The sequence below is a fragment of the Heteronotia binoei genome, unplaced genomic scaffold (assembly GCF_032191835.1).
Source record: "Heteronotia binoei isolate CCM8104 ecotype False Entrance Well unplaced genomic scaffold, APGP_CSIRO_Hbin_v1 ptg000154l, whole genome shotgun sequence".
NCBI classification, from domain to species: Eukaryota; Metazoa; Chordata; class Lepidosauria; order Squamata; family Gekkonidae; genus Heteronotia; species Heteronotia binoei.
Window position 1 is genome coordinate 1,161,245 of NW_026799997.1, and position 22,286 is coordinate 1,183,530.

The window sequence follows — 22,286 nt, forward strand, 5'->3', positions numbered from 1 at the left end:
CAAGAAGAAACATGAAACTGAATGAACAAGATCTGATACATTTGTACTCAGCCTTAACTGGGAACATCAACTTGGAATTTAATGTTACTACTGTAGTATCCACTATGTCAGAATGTCAACTTATCCCCTGCCTGAGACTTCTTCTCTGTACATGATACCATCAGCACATCACTAACTCAGACAAACTGAAAATATTATAAAGTACGTATAAGGAATAAAGAATGTTTTTCAAGTCTCTCTTTTTAAAGACCTATTCTATAGGGCTGCTCTACATCATATTAATGTTCTTATTTTTAAAAGATGCAGGTTTGTGAGAGGACTAATGAGAGGTAATCTCATATCAGATAATCATTTAATTGATTGAGAATACAGCACAATGGGAATTTGTACTTGCTAAGGCAGAAGTAAAGTCTGAAAGCTTAGCACTGAATATTCCAAAAATCTTTAGTGCATTCTCAGTTACACTTCCCAAAATCTCTGCTCCTTCACCTTTGGGTCAAAAATAAAAATGAAGATGCAGGTGAGCTGCTTCTACTTCTGCGTAAGAAATAATGGATGGGCTCTGAATTCCTGTATCATTTTGCATAGTAAAACTCACCTTGGGGAAGAAGGACTGTAAAGAAAAGGACAGATGATGCACTTAGCTAGCGACATGAAAATAAAGCTTACGCTCTAATTCTTAGTTTTCCCAGTTGAGTCTGAACTCAATTATAAAACAAAATCTGGAGCCACAGTGCAAGACTAGATACAGCTCTGTATGCACAAGTAATCAACTCCAATTCCCTCTGCCCAATTTAATTACAAAACAACATTTGGTGTAACGGCTAAACACATACCAGGTGACCTCTTGCTTCAATCTGTCAGAGGCATTTACAAGACTCCTGCTTCTGCAGCGTGACTTGCACTGCCATTTCTATATCGTAGGCTCTTTTGAGCAGGCTCCACTGTTACTAGCAGAAACATTTTCTACACAAGGCTGATGTATGCATGAAAATAACTAAACAAAATTAATTAAGAATCACTTAAATTACAGGAATTGGATGCAGGTGTCCTCTATACTCATCCACAATTCCTTTTTGAGTACCTGTGGAAAGGGACAGCTAAGCAGGAATTACACACTCCTCCCTTTCAATTGAGCTCTCTCTTGTTTTCAGTGAGCAATGAGCTAGGCATAAGTACTATTTATTTCAATAATCCGGCTTTAAAAATGAGCCGTGAAAAATAAATTCGCATTGAAATTGATTTTTCTCCTAAAATATTCCATATTAGCATTGCGTCTCCCTATCATACTGTCAGGACGTTTCCTGGTTTCTTAACAGAAAATGATACCACAGTTCCATAAGTAATAAGGGACTCCTGCTGTTATGGAGGGTGAGCAGAAGAATTTGACTCAGGGACTCCCAGGTTCAATGGTGACTCTGAATTGCTTGCTACGTGGACTTTTTACACTCATGCCTTCCTGCCTAAAGTTCCTTCTGGAAGATCTGTGGCAGCCACACAAGTAGTTGTATTATATTTTTCTATTTGGGTGTAGTGAGAGAAGTCGTTATTCCCCTTTTTTATTTAACTTTGCTCAAACTACTGAACAATTCTTATCTCCTCCTTTCCTTTTGCATTCATTCTCATTTCTTGTCCAACTTTAAAAGGGAATGAAACACTGAAGAAGTTACAGAAAAGAAACTGGCTTGCCAAAGGATTAAAAAGGCAAATAGATTATTAATTATGCACAGAGGTTCTTTCCATGTTTTTGAAGAAAGACTGCCCTGTCATTCCCAGGCACACACATATCTTGACCAACTCTACCATCCAGTTGCAATCAACACACCATTGCTACATTAGGCGTATATGAAATATATGGTCATAGATTTACCATGACTGCATGTAGCTATGAACCGCAATCCGAAAGGTTCCCACTTTTAATCTCTTCTCTCTGCTGAATGCACTAGCTGCTGGCACCTCTCATCCCAGTTTGGCCCACATTACAGGCCCACATACAGAATGTGCTTTGAACACTGAAAACACTTTATAAAAGTATTACTATAATTAATTCAGGTCCAGTTTTATTTTGTAAAACTGCTGGAATCGTGTTAGCTATCAGACCTGCATGACCTATACTAAATGACATTTGTTCCTTAACCACAGTCTTCCCTTGTTGAGCAAAATAGTTTCTACAACACAGTGGTCATAATCCAGAGGACCACATGTCCAGCCAGTTGCTTTAGTTTTGCTTCAACCCATTCTTTTCAACCCAACAATGACTGATTTTTAAACACCAGGCAGTTCAAAACACAGCTTGTCATTTTGAATGGAGAAACAAAAACACAAACAACCAGTCACAAATTAGAGAATTGGAGCCAGGTTTGTTTGTTTGTTTCAGCTACAAAACTTCCTCAGAATAAAAAAATAGCAAACCAGGAAAAATTGGGAGAATAGCTTACCATCACTGTTGATACAGACCACCTGTGGAACCTGAGTACCAGGTCCACAGTCCTTCTCATTGTCTGGGATGCATTCATCCAGCCTGACTATTCTCCAGTCATAGCAAGAAGGTTCTTCACATGGGATGGCTTCAGTCAGGTGGGGGCAGCTGCCAGTGCCTCCCGTGGGTTCATTTGTGATGCGGCGTTTTCTTAGTTTAAAGCCTGAAGTGTGAGAGAAGAGAAACTACGGTCATGATGACTTTTCACAGATGAGATTGAATCCTCATTTTCTATTCACACTTGAAACTGTGCAAATGTTGCCCAGTGTTTCCTATAAATAGATGTTGCAATTTGTTCTTCTTGATTATTAACAAAAACCTTCTACACCTTTATCTATTTATTAACAACTCTGCAATAACCAAATATTACTTATTTAAAAATATTTTTATGCTGCCTTTCCACCTGATCAAGGTCTTTAAGTTGACAAAGAAGGAAACATATGAACAATTCAAAACAACATTTAAAATAATACAATAATTCAGTAAAAACAAACATGCAACACCAGAACCAGAGAGGAGGGCCAATAACTATTTTAGGGGGTATGCTACGCAAAACAAAGAAAGACTTCACCTGCTGGTAGAAGAAACTGATAGCAGAAGACAGGCAAATCTCCAAATGTACAAACTCTTGGAACTTAGCTTTGGCTAATGGGACTACTCAGCTTTTTGAAAAGTATGTCTGAATATTAAATCAGTTCTGGATATTATAAGTCAATTCATTGGGTAAGATCCTATAGTTGTCAAGGAAAGTAGTCTGCTGATCATTGTTCAAGAAAGAACCAGTCATTTTGTCACTTCCCTGCCTACAAAGGATGCTCTAGCATGCATGTGTTTTGGAACCTATATATAAGCGTTCTCTCTATCATAAGACAAACATGAGAATGAAAAGGGAGACATATATCATCTTTATTCCTGCTAAGGTCATAGCATTTAGCAGTCAGCAGCATCACTGCAAAGGATTAGAGGCTATGGCTATAGAGTAACAGTGATCTCTGGGTTAATCTGTGCTTTCTACAAGAAGAAGAACAGCTAGGGACATGATGCTGCCTAATACTGAGTCAAACCTTTGGTCTATTGTGACGGTAATGAAAGGGTTAACAAGACAACTAAGAAAACGCATAGAGCCTGCGTCAGGTGATCTGAGGGTGGGGGCCAGAGTGCTCGGAACTCTCAGAGGTGATTGACAGCTAACGGCTGAGGGCAGTTAGTGACAGACAGAGTCTGAGGGAGACTGCTGAAGAGAGCAGTTGGTCTGAGAAGGAGCTGAGACAGGAGCTGAGGAGAGTCTTCGAGAGAAGCAAAGCTCACTGTTCACTCTATAAAGACAGCCACGGGGCTGTGTGTGACTAGAGAAGAGTCACAGTAAAAGACCTGAGAGGTCACAGACACAGAGACACTTCTCTTAAGAGCTAAAGAGGTGGTTAAGGGAAACTTGTGGGTCTAGAAGTTTGAAGGGCTGGGAGAAGAGACACCAGTCGACTTAAGGGACTTGGCACCTTATACCCGAGGCCAACCTAGAATAGTGTTGGAGAGTGGAATCTGTATGATCTGTGAAACCTGAAAGACCTAAACGAAATTGATATTATAAAGCCTGAACTACGAAGAAACTGTTAACTGCTTGAGATACAATATAGCCCATGTATATATTTCCCATTCCCCAGTTGAAGACGGTGTGTGTACGTTAATAAATTTCTGTGGTTTACTTTAAAGTTCTCTGGTGCCAGTATATTGGGAAAACTATCAAAACTGCTGTGGACCCCTACAAACTGAGTTTATATCCATCTGAAAGCAAAACAAAAACTCCAAAGAGACTAGTAGTGAGAAATCTATATTACACCCACCCCTTGCATTTCATAGTCGTGAGGTAAAATTCAAAAGGAAGAACTGAGGCGGAAGAGGGGCTGGGGTAGCCATAAGCCGCAGATAGAAGCGATCCAGTGAGACCGCGAGGCGCGCTGTTATATCTATAAAGGTCAATACTGTCGACTAAGACTGGCAACAGATTCTGTGGATTTTTTTTGCATTGGCGGTGGAAAGCATCGTTATCACACTCACCTTACAGTGACCCCATAGGGTTTTCAAGGCAAGATAACAGAAGTCCTTTGCCATTGCCAGCCTCTGTGTAGCAACCTTGGATTTCCTTGGTGGTCTCCCATCCAAGTACTAGCTAGGGCCAACCCTGCTTAGACTCCAAAATCTGACAAGACTGGGCTAGAGTGGACCACCCAGGTCAGAGCTCTTTTGCATCACCCAATACTTTTAACTGGAGGTGCCAGGGATTGAATCTGGGACCCTCTGCATGCAAAGCAGATACTCTACCCCTGAGTCACAATCCATTGCCAAACAGGCAGTGCTCAGATAATTTAAAATGCTCTCAAACACTGGGAGTATTCCTTTAAAACATCAGAACTGGGAGATGAATACTGCTTGGTCAATGTAACTTCCTTTCTAGGAGGACTGCACTGAAGGGAACAGGATGATCAAGATGACTTTAAGAAGTTAGTGAGTTTATGAGGTTTTCCACAGAACCTGGTGAGAAAGATTACTTGTGGTTGCATTAGTGAAGCCTCATTCAGACTGAAAATCTTTGAAGAATGATGACATTTATTTGACAGCAGATTTAGTTACAGTACTTAATACAGTACTTAATACTGTAACATCTTTTTAAACCTCTTTTTTTATACAGTCAATCAACTGAACATGCCTCATTGCATCATTCACAGTTCTGGAAGTTGCTGTTAGTGCAAAGATCAGACGCTGGGGAGTGTGCTTCACAAGTGTTTAGTCAAGATTCATCAGGGGAAAGCACAGCAAAGGGAGCTGGCAGGATTTGTGCTAAGGAACAGAGAGTCTTCTAGAAGGTAACAAAGCACAAAGAGCTGGCATGGACTGGAGAAAATTAGGAAATTGGACAGGCTGAAGCTCAGGGTTACTTAGTGATGGACAAAGTGACTGACTGATGGTCAAAATAAAAAAGACAGTGAGAGATCCAGGACTAATTGTTCCTAGAACTTTTCAAAGCACAATTACAGTAATGTGGGGGACAGATTCAAATCAGAGCTGTAGGAGGAAAGGAGAGGGGCTTTAACTTTTTCATTTTTTTTTCTTTTGCTGAAAGGAATGGTTTTATTCTGCATACAATCAGTGTTTGGAAGAACAAAACATGTCATGAAAAACTAAATATTTAATAATATGTTGTAGGCATAAAGCTGCCTTCTATTGACTCAGATCACTGGTCCATAAGATCAGCAGCTGTTCAAAAGAGCCAATGGTTAAGAGAGGTGGACTCTAATCTGGAGAATGGTTTTGATTCTCCACTTCTTCCCATGAAGCCTGCTGAGTGACTTTGGGCCAGTCACAGTTCTCTCAGAATTCTCTCAGCATTACCTCCCTCCCAAGGTGCTTGTTGTAGGGCAAGAAATGGAAAGGTGATTATAAACCACTTTAAGACTCCTTAAGGTAAAGAAAAGTGGGATATAAAATCCTGATCTTCATCTTCATCTCAGGTGGAGGCCATTCACATCGCCTATGACCTGGCCTCGTTAACTGGAGATGCTGAGGATTGAACCTGGGACACAAAATTGTGCAGTTTTTTTACCACTATTTTATGGTTCAGGTCTATTGGACCTGAAAATGTTTTGGGACTCCCCTCCCCCCCCCCCCCGCAAAAAAAAAATCCCCAAAATTTGGGTGTCCAATAGACAAGAACCAAAAACTACCAGTTAAAAAAAAATACTAGCCTGATCCTGGGGCTAGCTTGGCATCTCCTGCCACTCAGTTTAAACTGAGCTGCAGAAGAAGGCAGCACAGAGCTGTGCCAGCCAGGAGCGATTGGCTTCCATCAACACAGCCAGTCCCAGCTGGGCTGCCCTCTCCTGTCCCCTGATTTAAAACAAGGGGCAGGAGAAGGCAGCACAAAACTGCATCTGCAAGGAGAGACTGGTTCCCCAGAGGCACAGCAATCCTGGCTGGGCTGCCCTCTGTGCAAATCTGTGCCAGTGGGGAGCTCTCAACTCCGCACCAGCTCAGCAATCTGCTCCCGCCTCTCCACTGTTTTCAGACCAACACAAAAATCCCGAATGTATCTGAGCTTTTCTTGGGATCCCCCCTGCCCCCGTTTTCCTGAGAAAATGTGGATACATTTGGATATTTTGGAGGGGTATATTTTTGGCTCAGGTAGATCCAAATGCACACCCCGACTGAGACCTTCTGCATACTGAGCAGATGCTCTACCACTGATCCATACCTCCTCTACAAAGGAGGAGTCATTACCAGTGTGGGCAGCCTCCAACTCCAGTTTTGACCACCCTCAAGTTCTAAGCCCCAGGTTAAAAAAAAAAACAAGACTCTATATTGCCTAGGAAGACCACTCCTACCCCCAAAGCCTGATAGGAGTGCAGAAATCACTCAGAATGGTATAAAAATTGCATTTCTAAATTTCTGATGATTTCTCATGTGTGTATAATTTTCCTATGGTCTCAACCTGTTTTCTGACTTGCAGCAACTGATGGTCAAACTGGATATGACATCTTCCAGAGAGCCAGTTTGGTGTAGTGGTTAAGTGTGCGGACTCTTATCTGGGAGAACCGAGTTTGATTCCCCACTCCTCCACTTGCACCTGCTAGCATAGCCTTGGGTCAGCCATAGCTCTGGCAGACGTTGTCCTTGAAAGGGCAGCTGCTGTGAGAGCCCTCTCCAGCCCCACCCACCTCACAGGGTGTCTGTTGTGGGGGAGGAAGGTAAAGGGGATTGTGAGCCGCTCTGAGACTCTTTGGAGTGGAGGGCGGGATATAAATCCAATATCATCTTCTTCTTCTTCTTCTTCTTCTTCTTCCTCCTCCTCCTCCTCCTCCTCCATGGGTCAGACCCATGGATGCTGCAACTATTTTACAAATGTTGCACAGGCCCGATCCTGATAGGGTACACAGCATGACAGGGTGAGGCACTCTTCTTCCCTCACCGTGCTTTTTCAAGTGCTGACATACCTCCCGGGGGTGCACCCATTTTGGGACTTGAAAAGGCATGGGTTGGGGGAAGAGCTCGCTCCTCAGCCTGTCATGCTGAGTCCTTACAGCATTTTTTGTAGCACATCTAGTTTGGGCCTGATTTTGAGAGCACTATTGTCCATGTTACTGTGTTCTTTTTCTTTGATGGGTTAAAGATTTTACAGTTAAGACCACTATCCACTTGAAGCGTCAACAAAGTATTTGCATGAATAAATGCCAGCCTGGATCTTTTTCTCTCTCGACTCTACGGAAATCCAACATTTGCTTATGCTTCCATCAGCAGACGTAGCCCGATATACAGATCTCTCATTTTCAGGAACCACTTAGTGCAATTTTTTTCCCTCACTGATGTTAAATGCAGAAGAGGCCTGATCCTGCTGGTTCTGATTTAATGACTAGCATGGGAAGGGGAGATGTTCTGATGAAAGCTGCTTTCTGTGACAAGTCTTGCCTAATGCAAAAATATGCACATTATTCTTTAGTCCAATGAAATCAAACATCCATACATGTTTTGAGCAATACAGCCCTTTTTTAAGGCAATGTTTGCAAAGGGGTTGTAATATCCACTTTGAAGCTGAGCCTTATGAGCTGCCAAAAGTTAAATTCTGAATCCAGAGGGTGTCAGTCATATCTCTGCTGAATTCCTTGCATAAAGCTTATGACAAAAATCAGCCTGGAAATTTTATGCTCTCGTAGTCCAGCATATATTAAAAGTAATTAAAATAATTTTGAAAACGTACTTACCTTTTTTGGCTTGTTGATCGTCACAACTTTCAAAAGTGCATGGCCCCCAAGCTGACCAGACTGATACCTCACACTCTATAGGACATGGGATATGGCACAGCTGGGTGGTGCTTGGTGTAGGGCCTGTGCACAGCTTCCAATCCACAGGTTTGGATGCTGTGAAGACAAAAACAAAATAACCTTTTTTTTGGCACATGAATAAAGTTCTACTGCAAGAAAGCATTACACCACCTCAGAAAGTTCTTTTGCATCATGTTAACATCACTTTCATTTGAAAGTAACAGGCAGGAAGCATGCAGTACAGCAAATTCTGCACCAAAGCAAATTCAAATCAAATTATAGTAAATTAGGAAATTTCTGCAAATATTTCAATCCACTTGATCAACAGATTAATTTTCTACAGCAGCACATTATTCCATATATCAACACTTGAATTAAAAGGGGACAGGGACTCTAATAAAGTTTTAGCTGTTTCTATGGTGTCACCATGATTTTGACTCTTTTCTTATCAATGGTCTCTCTGTCTCACCCAAATTTCTTCAACACTGCCATCTCTTTCTGTAGAGCCAAATCTGGCTGAGGACAACAATCTGGTTTGCGGATCTTTGTGGCTTTATTTCCTTGGGCTGCCTATTGTGAACATGGCTAGATTAGGTCCCAAGGAAGATAGATTTAAGTGGGTAGTCGTTTTAGTCTGAAGCAGAAGAAGAAAGTTTAGATCCAGTGGTATCTTTAAAACCAACAAACTTTTATTCCGGGTATTAGCTTTTGTGAGCATACACACTTCTTCAGATGCATTGAAATAGAGGAAGTCGCCTGCTATTACATATAGGCAGAGGATAAGGAGGGTGCTGCCAGGAATGGACAATTAGAGTCAAGATTAGAGGTGTGCATTTTTTTTTCTTGGTATTTTTTGGTTCGGGGCTATTGGAGCTGGAAAAAAAATGGGATTTCCAAAAATAACAGTAAGCAGCAACATATTTGAAATCAGCATTTTTTGGAAATCCTGAATTATTTCAGTTCTAATAGACCCAGGAAGAAAAAGAGGGGGAAGGTAACAGCAGCAGAGCTGCAAAAAACAGCAGACAGGCAACTCAGCTGGGGCTCTTTAGGGCAATATGGTTTAAAGGCATTGCCCAAGAGAGTCCACAAAGCAGCTGAACCAGCAGGGAGATTCTCCCCACCAGCTCAGATTGGGCTATTTTGGATAGCCTGATTTAAACCAGACTGCCCAAGAGAGCCAGCGAAGTGACTCTCCCAATTGGCTCTGCTGGGGCTCTTTTGGAAAGTCCCTTTAAACTAGACTGCCCCAGAAAGTCCTAGCTGAGCTGGCAGAGAGAGACTCCCTGTGAGCTCAGCTGCTTTGTGGGCTCTCTTGGGTAGTCTGTTTTAAACCAGACTGCCCAAGACAGCCCCAGCTGGGCTGGCAGGGAGAGTCTCCTCAGGAGCTCCGCTGCTTTGCAGACCCTCTTGGCCAGTCCCTTTAAGCCAGACTGCCCAAGAAAAGCTCAGCTGAGCCGGCAGGAAGAGTGCCCTCCCAGCTGCTTTGCAGGCTGTCCTCTGCAGTACCTTTAAACGCCTTGTGTTTAAAGGGACTGCAGAAGAAATTGCAAGAAACAGCTGAGCGGCAGAAGCAATCTCTTCCAGTCGCTCAGCTGTTTTGGGGGGCTTATCAGTAATTTCCAAATATCTCCAGGGTTTTTTAAAGGATTTTTTCCCATTTCTGAAAAATCCCAAATACCTTTGGGATACCAAAATATACTTGAAAAAAATACCAAAAAGATATTTTTCAGGTATATTTTCACATCAGGTAGATCTGAATGCACACTCCTAGTTAGGATGCATAAGTAGCTAAATAATAAATATAGTTAAAACTGGATGAAGGCATTTGGTAAGAACTGTGAACAGCAGCAAATTAGCATACAGCATAATAAAGGAGTTTGTAGTGAGATAAGAAACCAATATATCTATTAAGTCCTGGGGATACATTGTCCTGAGTGTTGTAACAACCTGTAACACATCCAGGGCTGGCTCACCCACTAGGCAAATTAGGCATTTGCCTAGGGCGGTAGGAGGTGGGGGGCACCAAATTGGGCTCCTCCCCTCCCACTACCCCAAATACCTAATTTGCCCACCAACTCCCCCAGCGTGCTCAGAGGAGCAACGTCAGCCTCTCACTTGGATGCAGGCATTTCAGTAAAGTGTTCTCTTAAGAGAGTGCAGGACGAGGCTTTGACCCCCCCCTTTCAGTTTTGGAAGGGAGGGGGGAGCACAGCCTTGTCGTGTCCTGTGCTCTCTTAAGAGAACACTTTACTGAAATGCCTGCATCCAAGTGGGTAAGGGGGAGACTGGTGTCACTCCTCTGAACACACTGGGGGGAGCAGCGGGCAGGCCACTTTCTGCCCCCTGGTATGCTCAAGGAGCAATGCCAGCCTCCCCCTTACCCATTTGGATGCGGGCTTCTCAGTAAAGTGTTCTCTTAAGAGAGCAAGGATGGAACCAGAAGGGAGGGGAGAGTGAAGCCTCGTTACATCCTGCACTCTCTTAAGAGAACACCTTACATGTGAAAGCGAGAGGCTAGCATTGCTCCTCTGAGCGTTCCAGGGGCGGGGACTGGAATGCAAATAGAAGAAGGGAGGGGAGGGGGCAGGAGGAACGGGAGGGGATTAGGTACGGCAACTGTGCCTGGGGCACCACACATCCTAGGGCCTGCCCTGAACTCAGCAGTCTCCCATTCTAGTCTGTCTAGTCTCAGTAAAGACAATAATAATGCAGGGCTTTTTTCTGGGAGAATGTGCAACCTCTTTGTGGAAACAAAATTCTTTAAAAATGTTTAAAAGTTCATGAGAGGCACCCATGTGTTTTTCTTTCATTTCCCTCTTGAAGGTTCTGGCACCTCTTTTTTCAGGAAAAAAAAGCCCTGATTCTGTTGTATGCTAATTTGCTGCTATTCACAGGTCTTACCAATTGTCTTCATGCAGTCTTTGCTATATTTAATGCTCAGTTATTTATGCATCTTGACTCTAATTAGCCCTTCCTGGCAATAGCATCCTCACCCACTGTCTATGTATAATGGTTGGTAACTTCTGTTTCAACATATCTGAAGAAGTGTGCATGCACATGAAAGCTTATTCTCAGAATAAAACTTTGTTGGTCTTACAGGTGCCACTGGACTCAAGCTTTGGTACTAGGAAGAGTCTTTCTTCAGGTAGCTGGCTGCTTGCTCTCCTCCTCCCATGCACTTGGTTTGGTCAGGCAAATACCACTGCCTGTCAGTCAGAGTTACCAAGGTCTCAGGTATCTGACTCTATAACACTTGCTGCCTAAAGAAATTTCTACCTAAGTCAGACAGCCTTACTAATTGCGTGTTGTACTTACATTGTCAGCTTGGATAATGTTAGGAACCAAAAGTTCCCTTAAGTTGAGCTTAAGACCTTTGGTCATAGAAGCTAATAAAGGAATAGAATGGAGTTCCCTGGCTCCATGATAACAACATTCTTGAGTTTCAGGGGAATGAGCAGGAGAGGACTGGAGAAAATTCCAACCCAAATTAGCACTTAGGAACCTCACAGAGGCATCTTAGATTGTATCTCTTTGGGCTGCAGGTCTGCTCAAAGATAAATAGAACATCTGCAACAGAGGACAAGCTTTCCCCAGCTGGCCTCTTTGCTTTAGGAAAGTACAAAACAAATTATTGAAAATTCCATCCAAGAATTAGCACAAAAGATAGATTCCCAGCAGAACAAGATTAGGAATCTTGGGTCCACAATTTTTTAAAGTTAAAAATGGGTCATCGTACTCAAAAAGGGTAGGGACCACTGCTGTAGAACAAGCAAACTGTAATGTTTTCCACAATGATCTAACAAAGTTCACCACGAGTTGCTGGTCTGAGCCACCCCTAAACAGACTGAAAGGAAGATGGGTTAAGGCAGAGATCCCGGTGCCCGTGTATGACAGGAGGTAAGCTGAGGCAACAATTTTGTGTCTCTGTCTACCATGCTGTTTCAGAATTACAAAGTTGCTTGCCAGGTCATAAAGGTTGGGGAACTATGAGGTAAGGAATTCCTAACATCCATAATGGATCATTGATTTATAAGTACAATTATTATGCTCTTTTATTATTAGTTATTTTCAAATATCTTGAACTTTTTTATTTTAGTAAAAACTTAGATTCACAGGAAGAAAAAACTAATGCCATATAACTGTTCATTTATACAGCCAGCCTCTCAAAGGGCGAGTCAGTCCTTAGACATGTTCCACTGAAATTTCAGGTCAAAGTCCTTTATTACATACCTGTTATTTCAAAAGTGATTGATAGAAGTGGTGCAGCACTAGCCTTCGATGTACTCTGTGACTGACTTTCTGAAATAATGGGGACAAAGACCACGATGATTATAAAGAGAAAGGAGGGTTCTAACATAACCTAAGAAAGAACTAGCTTACATTAGAAATATGAGATTTCCCCATTGCTCCAGCAGTAATTTTCCCTTTTCATCTTCATACCATTCCCTAGTTTAATATGATCTTTTTAGAGGCATGTATATTTTTCTTTCCAGTAATAAAACCCCCCACTATTGTTCTCCTCTGTGGTGGTCTGCGTCTTCAGGGCTTTACACACTAAAATTCAGTTTTCCTCTTTGCTAGCTGGAACTCTAGGGAAATAAAATGTCTCACATTTATGTATCCAAAGATAGTCACATTTTAATCTGTGTTTGTACGTATATGTCCATTGAGATGAATGCTCAGTAAACCCTATTTTTCCTAGCAAAATTCAATTGGGATAATTTCATACCAGTCAACACCAAACAAGACTCCTCAAAATATTGAAATATTGATCTCAGTGGAAAATATGAAGCTATTGCTAGAAGTATTACTTCTTTATGCAAGAGCGTATTGCCCCTGTGATTGAAGGCACATTTCAATTTTCCCAGGAGGCATTAGCCAAGAATGCTGGGTCCTTAGAGGGTTTTTGTTAAATTCTGTCACTCTATCATAGTTGAAATATGAATCCTACAGACTGCAGAACACTTAGTAAAAGTATGCTTTTTCAATCAAAATACCAGGGTCAGAGTTGGCACTTGGCTGTCTGGTCTCTACAAGTTTATACTTTCAAGAATAAAGACTGATGTGAGAATGGGGCACAGACCTCAGGAACCATACATCTTAAGATGGAACAAGTCAAGGACACCTCTTTTCTTGGAGTATGTGGCTGTATTCCTTTAGAAGTCAATATATACAGTTTAATGCATGAGTGTATTGTGGGTGCTTTCAGGTCATTCTAAACTGTGAGCTAGAATAATTTATTGGCATTTATTTGAAGTTTAGCAATTATTTAGAGTTTCAGCAGAAGAACCTTGCAATTGTATCATCGCACAGGACTGTTAAACTTACTCTGATAATTTATGGAGTAATCTATCAGATCTATTCAAAAGTGAGTCCCATCTTATTACTCCAAACTTGTTTTCAGTGTCTATAGACTGACGTTACTCTGCAGAGGATTGTAGTGATAGAGAATAATCCACTTAGTAGTTCTCCTGAGCAAACCTCACTAGAGTTTATGAGGGTTGTACAAGAAAAAGCTGTCAAAAGATTACATTTTATAGAACTATCTTTTAGTGAAAACTTCAGCATTCCACAATTAAGAAGGATATATCGTCCCATTAATCCCCAATTTTTATATATTTCTTTCTTTCACTGCGTTTTCCTTTGGAATTAAACCCAAACAAATATTAACCACATAAACTAAGTTTGTTATTCCTATTTGGTCCTTGAATCTGTTAAATTTCTTCAATATGTTGTATGCTAATTTGCTGCTCACCCTCTACCTATATGTATGGACTCGTAATTTTCCCAGGAATTTTCTGAAGAGTGTGCATGCACATGAAAGCTTATACCTTGAATAAAACTTTGTTGGTCTTAAAGTTGCCACAGGACTTGAACTTTGTTTTGCTGCTTCAGACCAACACGGCTCCCCACCTGAATCTCTTTTTAGTGAGAAAAATATTCAGGGAAAGGAAATGTCTCACTTTTTTTACAATTGCAATTGATATGAGAAATGAATCTAACATAAAAGGGGGTCCCTAACCAAGTGGGCCCATTACTCCCTTTATTGTTGCATCCACCATAATGCCCATAGTACTGCACTTTGTCTAATCTGATACTGTAACTAGAAGTTACAAAAGCCATACAAAGAAGGTGATCACAGTTAAAGAGAAGAGGGCTCATTTTTAAATTGCACAAAAGAGGTTTGTAGGGAACACGGTAAGATAATGTATATTTCAAGATCACTAACATTAAGATACTGACTTCATAAGCAGGGTTTTTTTCCCATTCCTGTTGAAGACTGCCATTTGGTTACTTTAATACATTTCAAGGAATTAACATTGTTCTGAGCCCGAATAGAGTTTACAGTAGTGTACTCTTCGTAGTGATTATTCCAAACAGCATCTGGATCTTGCATATGGACTATGATGCAATGCAGATGCATTGTATGGCAATGCCAGTTCCTTTTATTTTAAGTGGTTAAGTGGACTAAGGCCAGAAACATTAAGTTTCCCAGCATCTCCAGCTAAACTCTCAGGCAGCAGTCAGGAAAAACCTGACCAAGACCTTAAAAATGCTGATCATCTTTATATGATGACCGAAAAGTTAGGTTCTTAACTTTATTTTGAAAAATAAACATTATGTACATAATGAACTTGTTTCTATTAACGCTGCAACTCAGAAAAAAAATCAGCCTATGGTAAATGAAGTACAACTTTTAAATGAAGCTTGTTTTTTTAAAAAAAATACATGTAGTATACGAGAACCTTCACCTCTCATGCTAGTTCATTTCTCAGAAATTCCAACATACCTTCTTTTTCTTTAAGAGTGTTTAAATAGGAGAGGAGGTTTTCATTTGCTTGCACACAGTACACCTCCCGAGTCTGAATCCCACCTCCACAAAGAGCTGTTTGATTTCCACGTCTCTTATCCTGTTGGCTCAGTAAAGGATCAATGCGACATTCAGTCCATTCGGTAGTTCTCCAAGCATACCTGAAGCAAATACATTGGCAATGAAGCAATCCAAGCTAATTTCATAAACAAAACAACCAGACATTTCCCCTAAAGTATTATCATGCTTACAACCCAAATATTTTAAATTGACTTCCAAAGGTAGCTATAATAATTTCTTCTATTTGGGGTAGACTGTTTGAGGAGCAATCATAAGCAGATCTTTGGAGAAGTCAGTCTCATTTTATTCAACGGGACTTACTTCCAGGAAAGTGTTCTTAGGATTGTAACCTTAGAGCTAAACTAGATCATATGGCATTTCCATGGAAGTGCTTGAAAATGCCAAGGGCAAAAACAAGAACCCCTCCTCCACCCATGGTCTCTATGATCAGAGCCCAATGGCATTTGTAAAGGGAGAAAATTCCAGAGTTAAAATGGCAGCAGCATCCCTGGGAACACCGTATCATCTTGTTTCATCCTAAATTACATTAAATAGGAGATAACATGTGTGTTAAGAGTGTCAGACTAAAACTACTAAGAACTGAGTTCCTTTTTTAAAAAAATGTACATGTGTTTTCCGATTTGCTTCTGTGTAGGAAATGATGAGAGACTGCAAGTCTTACACTAAGGAATGCCATCATCAATCAATTTAGTCTGGTCAAGTGATTTTAAAAGCGTCCCTGATTAATTGGGCATTCTTTCAGAAGATGCATGCCTTGTCCTTCTCTCCCCATAAGTGGACACTAGTCATTCCCCTTTCCCACCATGCATCTGGCAACTTTCATGAGACTGCTCATTTAGCCCAGAGGCCTTGAGCAAATAACTGGGTTCTAATCCTCATTCTGCCATGCTGTTCACTAGGCAACCTTTGGACAATATCTGTCTTCCAGCCCAATCTACCTCAAAGAATTGCTGGTTAAAAAGAAGAAGAAATCATGTATGACTCTCAGAGCACCTAAGATCTGAATGTATTTATTTTTATTCCAGTTATGAAAATACAAATAAATCCAAGGTACACATGCACTGAAAATGCTGACCTGTACAGAAAAAGGGGAAACTTCCAATTCCCTTTTGAAGAAGCAAAGAAGTTTATATTTACACATCAGTGCAAAACTAGACTCCTTAACTACACCTCTTTTCCTTAAAAAAATTAAATTACTTTTTCAATCTAAATGATAGTGGGTTCTTTAGAATATGAGGACTCCCCGCTGACCAATGATGAAGGAGGACAAGAAGCAGTGAGCTATCCAATCAGCTCATGAATGGTGGGGGGAAAAGAACTGTGATACTGAATTAAAATCTCAATCAGCCTTATGAAGTGAGAGAAATGTCACAAGATGCTCTACTCAATGAGTGTTATAAGCAGATACCAAGAGAACTGCTTTCACAGGCAACAGGTGATGATGGATGATATTTCTTCAAAGAAAACTGACAACGTCCCACAATCAAAGACAGAATAGAAAAATGACAGGATACTAACAATAGCTTCTCTAATATTCTGCCAATAAAACAGGGAAAAACACAGCCCAGAGGTTCCTTGTGTTCACGTGCTAATATTAATCTCAATTAGAAGCAACTAATTAAAGTTATCACTTGACTCTAAACAACTTGCCACCATATTTTCTGTGCTCTGAGCAGGACTAATACATTGACTACCACTTTTGGATTTTCCCCTCCTGCTTACCAACTACTGAAGACATCAGAATGATTAGGGAATATTTATCAGCATCGCTCAGGGATTATCTCTTTTATCCTTTGGTGTGCAACACACTTCAATGGTGAGATTCTACTGGGAGATGTGCATTGGAAAAAACTGCCTACTGCAAATATCTACATTGGCATTTGATCCCCAAATAGAACTATCTGCAAGTCTACTGGCATGAATACTGGCTTATGACTCATCATCTATGGCTGCCTTATTTTTAAAGTCGGAATTTCATTCCTATTATACAGGTTTTTTTAAAAAAGGATGTGGCTTCTTTCCAGCTTCCCAAGGACTGGTGCTAATGTAGATATGAGCTGAAGTATGAGTTCCTCTCACGCAGCTCAGTCAACTCATATTAGAAGAAGAAGACCGTAGATTTATACCCCACCCTTCTCTCTGAATCAGAGTCTCAGAGCAGTTTACAATCTCCTTTACCCAACCAGCCTAGAAAGGACCTACCCTGCAGGAGCACCCATACTGCCAAGATAACACAGAAGCCATGCTGAAAACCCAGAGGTACATTTAAAGCTTACGTGATACATGGAGGCACTCCATCTCCTTGAGACAAACACTCTTCTGTTTCTTCTAGTTCCGGGCACTCATTTTCATTACCAATGGGAAACTGTTTAATGGTCCGTGTTCTTGTGCGATTGCCTTTAGGGGATGTCATATCAAAGCATGTTTTGGAACACGGGCTCCATTCAGACCATTCTGTCACCTGGCATTCTTTTGTTATCACACAAGACTGGAAAGTAATTGGCAATTTCTCTTGTTGGCAAAAGCTGTGAAAGAACATTAAGATGGTCAGGAAATGCACTCCCTTATGAATTCCTAGCAGCATTTTGTATCCATTCTACTGTCAAGAGTTGCGTGCTTAGCAAATACCCAGATCAGCTGGCTACTGAAGATTACTTTGTGAAACAGACATTGCCTCACATTCTATTCCAATTGAATTTATAATGCTAAGAGTTAGATGAGGAAAAATTTGTTCACAGTAAGAGGAGACTGGTATATGTTGCTTTGTAAATAACCAACCACACTTTTATTGAAATTAAAACCAAACATAGCACACATCTAAAACAAAGTCAGCAGCTGGGGCTCAGGACAAGGCCAGTTCTGGCAGCTTCTTAAGTAATACTTCCATTTTATCAGGGTAACTGACACTAAGGCCTATCATTAGAAGTATAGTCTTTACTGTAGATTATAAACCACACAGGCTAATCAACTTTAGGGTATCAAAAGCTGCACTTCCAGCAATAGGGCTACAGATAACTAATGATAAATATATATTTCCATCCATATAGCTATGTGACCCAACTCAAAAGATAATTCACAGCAGGACTCAAAATTTTGAGGTGCCTTAGAATCTTGCCCTAGTTATCTGAAAAGAAGAGTAGGGTTTGTTTGTTTTTTCATAGGTACTTTCAAGAACATGATGAGATTGTCTTAAATTTGCAAATCAGTTACAGTGAAGAATAGTAAGTTTTAAAAACACCTTCTATGTATAAATTTTTTTTAAAGGGGGGATCTTACATTCAAGGTCATCTTCCTTTTGGATTAATACAGTAATTGGATTATATATCCATCAGTTTTTGTAGCCAACAAAGGATCTCCACCAGGGCAGTGTGTGGGAATAGGCCAAGTAGGCAGCCGTCTAGGGGTGCCACCTGGCCTAGGGGTGCCTTGAGGCACCCTCTCTCCCACTGCCACTGCTTCCTGACCTCGCTGAGGCTTGGAAAGCCTCAACGAGGTCGGGAAGACACTGGGCATGCTCAGAGCCGGCTCTGAGTGCACTGCCGCCACGCCCCCTTGCCCTGGCAAAGTTGGGGGTGTGGCAGCGAGTGCACTCAGAGCTGAGAGGGGGGGATGGCTGGCCCTCTCTAGCTTCAGAAGGAGACCTTTGAAGCAGGAGAGGGCTGAGCACAGGGGTGGGTAAGTGCACGCAGCCCGATGACGCTTGGTGTTTAGAGGTGGGTGGAGGTGCTGTTTTTGGCCTCGGGCACTGGAACACCTAGTGCTGGGCTTGATCTCCACAAGTGTACACAGTAGACTAGGAATGTGTACACACAGATATACACACAGAGATGCATCAATGAGCAATAAAGGACAGTGCAGGTTAGGAAACAAATGAAAACACAGGAACCCAGAACAACCATCCAAGTGCAGATGAAGCAGAGCTGCTACTTATATAAGAACATAAGAGAAGCCATGTTAGATCAGGCCAATGGCCCATCCAGTCCAACACTCTGTGCCACACAGTGGCAAAAATACACACACACACACACACACACACACACACACTGTGGCTAATAGCCACTGATGGACCTCTGCTCCATATTTTTATCTAAACCCCTCTTGAAGGTGGCTATGCTTGTGGCCGCCACCACCTCCTGTGGCAGTGACTTCCACACGTTAATCACCCTTTGGGTGAAGAAGTACTTCCTTTTATCCGTTTTAACCTGTCTGCTCATCAATTTCATCGAACGCCCACGAGTTCTTGTATTGTGAGAAAGGGAGAAAATACTTCTTTCTCTACTTTCTCCATCCCATGCATTATCTTGTAAATCTCTATCATGTCACCCCGCAGTCGACGTTTCTCCAAGCTAAAGAGTCCCAAGCGTTTCAACCTTTCTTCATAGGGAAAGTGTTCCAGCCCTTTAATCATTCTAGTTGCCCTTTTCTGGACTTTCTCCAATGCTATAATATCCTTTTTGAGGTGCGGCGACCAGAACTGCACACAGTACTCCAAATGAGACTGCACCATCGATTTATACAGGGGCATTATGATACTGCCTGATTTATTTTCAATTTCTTTCCTAATAATTCCCAGCATGGTGTTGGCCTTTTTTATTGCAAACGCACACTGTCTTGACATTTTCAGTGAGTTATCTACCACGACCCCAAGATCTCTCTCTTGGTCAGTCTCTGCCAGTTCACACCCCATCAACTTGTATTTGTAGCTGGGATTCTTGGCCCCAATGTGCATTACTTTGAACTTGGCCACATTGAACCGCATCTGCCACATTGACGCCCACTCACCCAGCCTCAACAGATCCCTTTGGAGTCCTCACAATCCTCTCTGGTTCTCACCACCCTGAACAATTTAGTGTCATCTGCAAACTTGGCCACTTCACTGCTCACTCCCAACTCTACATCATTTATGAACAAGTTAAAGAGCATGGGACCCAGTACCGAGCCCTGCGGCACCCCACTGCTTATTGTCCTCCACTGCGAAGACTGCCCATTTATACTTACTCTCTGCTTCCTATTATTCAGCCAGTTTTTGATCCACAAGAGGACCTGTCCTTTTACTCCATGAATCTCAAGCTTTCTAAGGAGCCTTTGATGAGGAACTTTATCAAAAGCTTTCTGGAAGTCAAGGTAAACAACATCTATCGGGTCTCCTTTGTCCACATGTTTGTTCACCCCCTCAAAGAAATGTAACAGGTTAGTGAGGCAAGATCTTCCCTTGCAGAACCCATGCTGAGTCTTCCTCAATAACCCATGTTCATCAATGTGCCTACTCATTCTGTCCTTGATAATGGTTTCTACCAACTTTCCCGGTATTGAAGTCAGACTGACTGGCCTGTAATTTCCCGGATCTCCTCTGGAACCCTTTTTAAAGATGGGGGTGACATTTGCTACCTTCCAGTCCTCGGGAACGGAGGCAGATATCAATGAAAGATTACATATTTTTGTTAGAAGATCCACAAGTTCAACTTTGAGTTCTTTCAGAACTCTCGGATGTATGCCATCCGGACCCGGTGACTTATTAGTTTTTAATTTGTCTATCAGTTGTAGGACCTCCTCTTTTGTCACCTCAATCTGACTCAGATCTTTCAACACCCCTTCCAAAATTAGTGGTTCTGGGGCGGGCAAAAAGTTCTCGTCTTCCACAGTGAAGACGGAGGCAAAAAATTCATTTAGCTTCTCAGCCATTTCCCTATCCTCCTTCAGTAATCCTTTTACCCCATGGTCATCCAAGGGCCCCACTGCCTCCCTGGCTGGTTTCCTACTTCTAATATATTTGAAGAAATTTTTATTGTTGGTCTTTATGTTTTTTGCAATATGCTCCTCATAGTCCCTTTTTGCCTGCCTGATCACAGTCTTGCATTTGATTTGCCACAGCCTGTGTTCCCTTTTATTAATCTCACTTGGACTGGTTTTCTACCGCTTAAAGGAGTCCTTCTTACCTTTTACAGCTTCCATTACTTTGTTTGTTAACCATGCAGGCCTTTTCTTATGCCTGTTTGTGCCTTTCCTAACTTGTGGTATGTATTTTATCTGAGCTTCTAGGATTATAGTTTTAAATAGCATCCAAGCTTCCCCAAGGGTTTTGACCATATTTACCTTTCCTTTCAGTTTCCTCCTCACATGCCTCCTCATCTCAGTGAATTTACCCCTTTTAAAGTTAAACGTGGTTGTGGCGGTCTTTTTGGGCAACTCCCTATTTATACAAATGGTGAAATCAATAACATTATGGTCACTGCTCCCAAGTGGCGTAATCACTTTTACATCTCTCACCAAGTCTTGGGCATTACTTAGGACCAAATCCAGGATCGTCCCACCCCTGGTAGGTTCTGAGACCATCTGCTCCATAGCACAGTCATTGAGAGCATCAAGAAACTCAATCTCTTTCTCTCGACCAGAACACATATTGACCCAATCAATCTGCGGGTAGTTAAAATAACCTATTACGACACAGTTTTTACATTTAGCCGCTATCTTTATGCCTTCCATCATATTATAATCGTCCTCTCTCTTTTGATTTGGTGGGCGATAACAAACTCCCATAGTTAAATTTCCTTTTGGGCCCTCTATTTCAACCCAAAGCATTTCTAAAAGTGAATCTAATTCTCTGACCTCAGTCTTACTGGACTGTATATCCTCTCTGACATACAGATTTATAATTTATTAATTTGCAGGCAGAATGCAATAAAATAAATTGCTATATTCTTGAGACTAATTTTTAATTGAACAATTGTAGACAATCCAAAAAAGAACAACTTTTATTTATCTAAATTGGGTTAGTGGGGACCAATGTATCAAATAAAGTTCAGCATGGGTAAATGTAAAGTAATGACACTGGAACAAAAAAAATCCTAATCCTAATATATACTGATGGGTCTGTTAACACTGAGATTGAAAGAGGTATTCCAGTTGAAGTAGGAAGCTCAAAGAAAATGTCAACCTAGCATGCAGTAGTGGTGAAAAAAGGCAAACTCCATGATAAAAATAATTAGATTAGGGACTGAAAATAAAATGGGCCATATTCTAATATAAAAAGCTATGGTGGGGCCTCATTTGAAATAACGTGTCGCACTGTATCTCAAAAAAGATATTGCAGAGCTGTCAAAAG

At 41.3% G+C, this 22,286-nt stretch overlaps 1 protein-coding gene across 5 annotated transcripts in view; it reads right to left on the bottom strand.

Annotated features, from left to right (window-relative positions):
- LOC132590530 (thrombospondin type-1 domain-containing protein 7A-like) overlaps window positions 1-22,286 on the bottom strand; it is a 190,188-nt gene that overhangs the window by 152,529 nt on the left and 15,373 nt on the right. For 4 of the 5 annotated variants that reach the window (XM_060263448.1, XM_060263446.1, XM_060263444.1 and 1 more), the window contains exons 2-6: window positions 17,461-17,709; window positions 15,083-15,264; window positions 12,523-12,591; window positions 8,230-8,385; window positions 2,439-2,642 (exon numbers count right to left, since the gene is read on the bottom strand). In XM_060263448.1, coding sequence (XP_060119431.1) covers window positions 2,439-2,642; window positions 8,230-8,385; window positions 12,523-12,591; window positions 15,083-15,264; window positions 17,461-17,709 — 860 coding nt within the window. The remainder of the gene's footprint in view (window positions 1-2,438; window positions 2,643-8,229; window positions 8,386-12,522; window positions 12,592-15,082; window positions 15,265-17,460; window positions 17,710-22,286) is intronic. The other variant, XM_060263445.1, reaches the window with a different exon arrangement.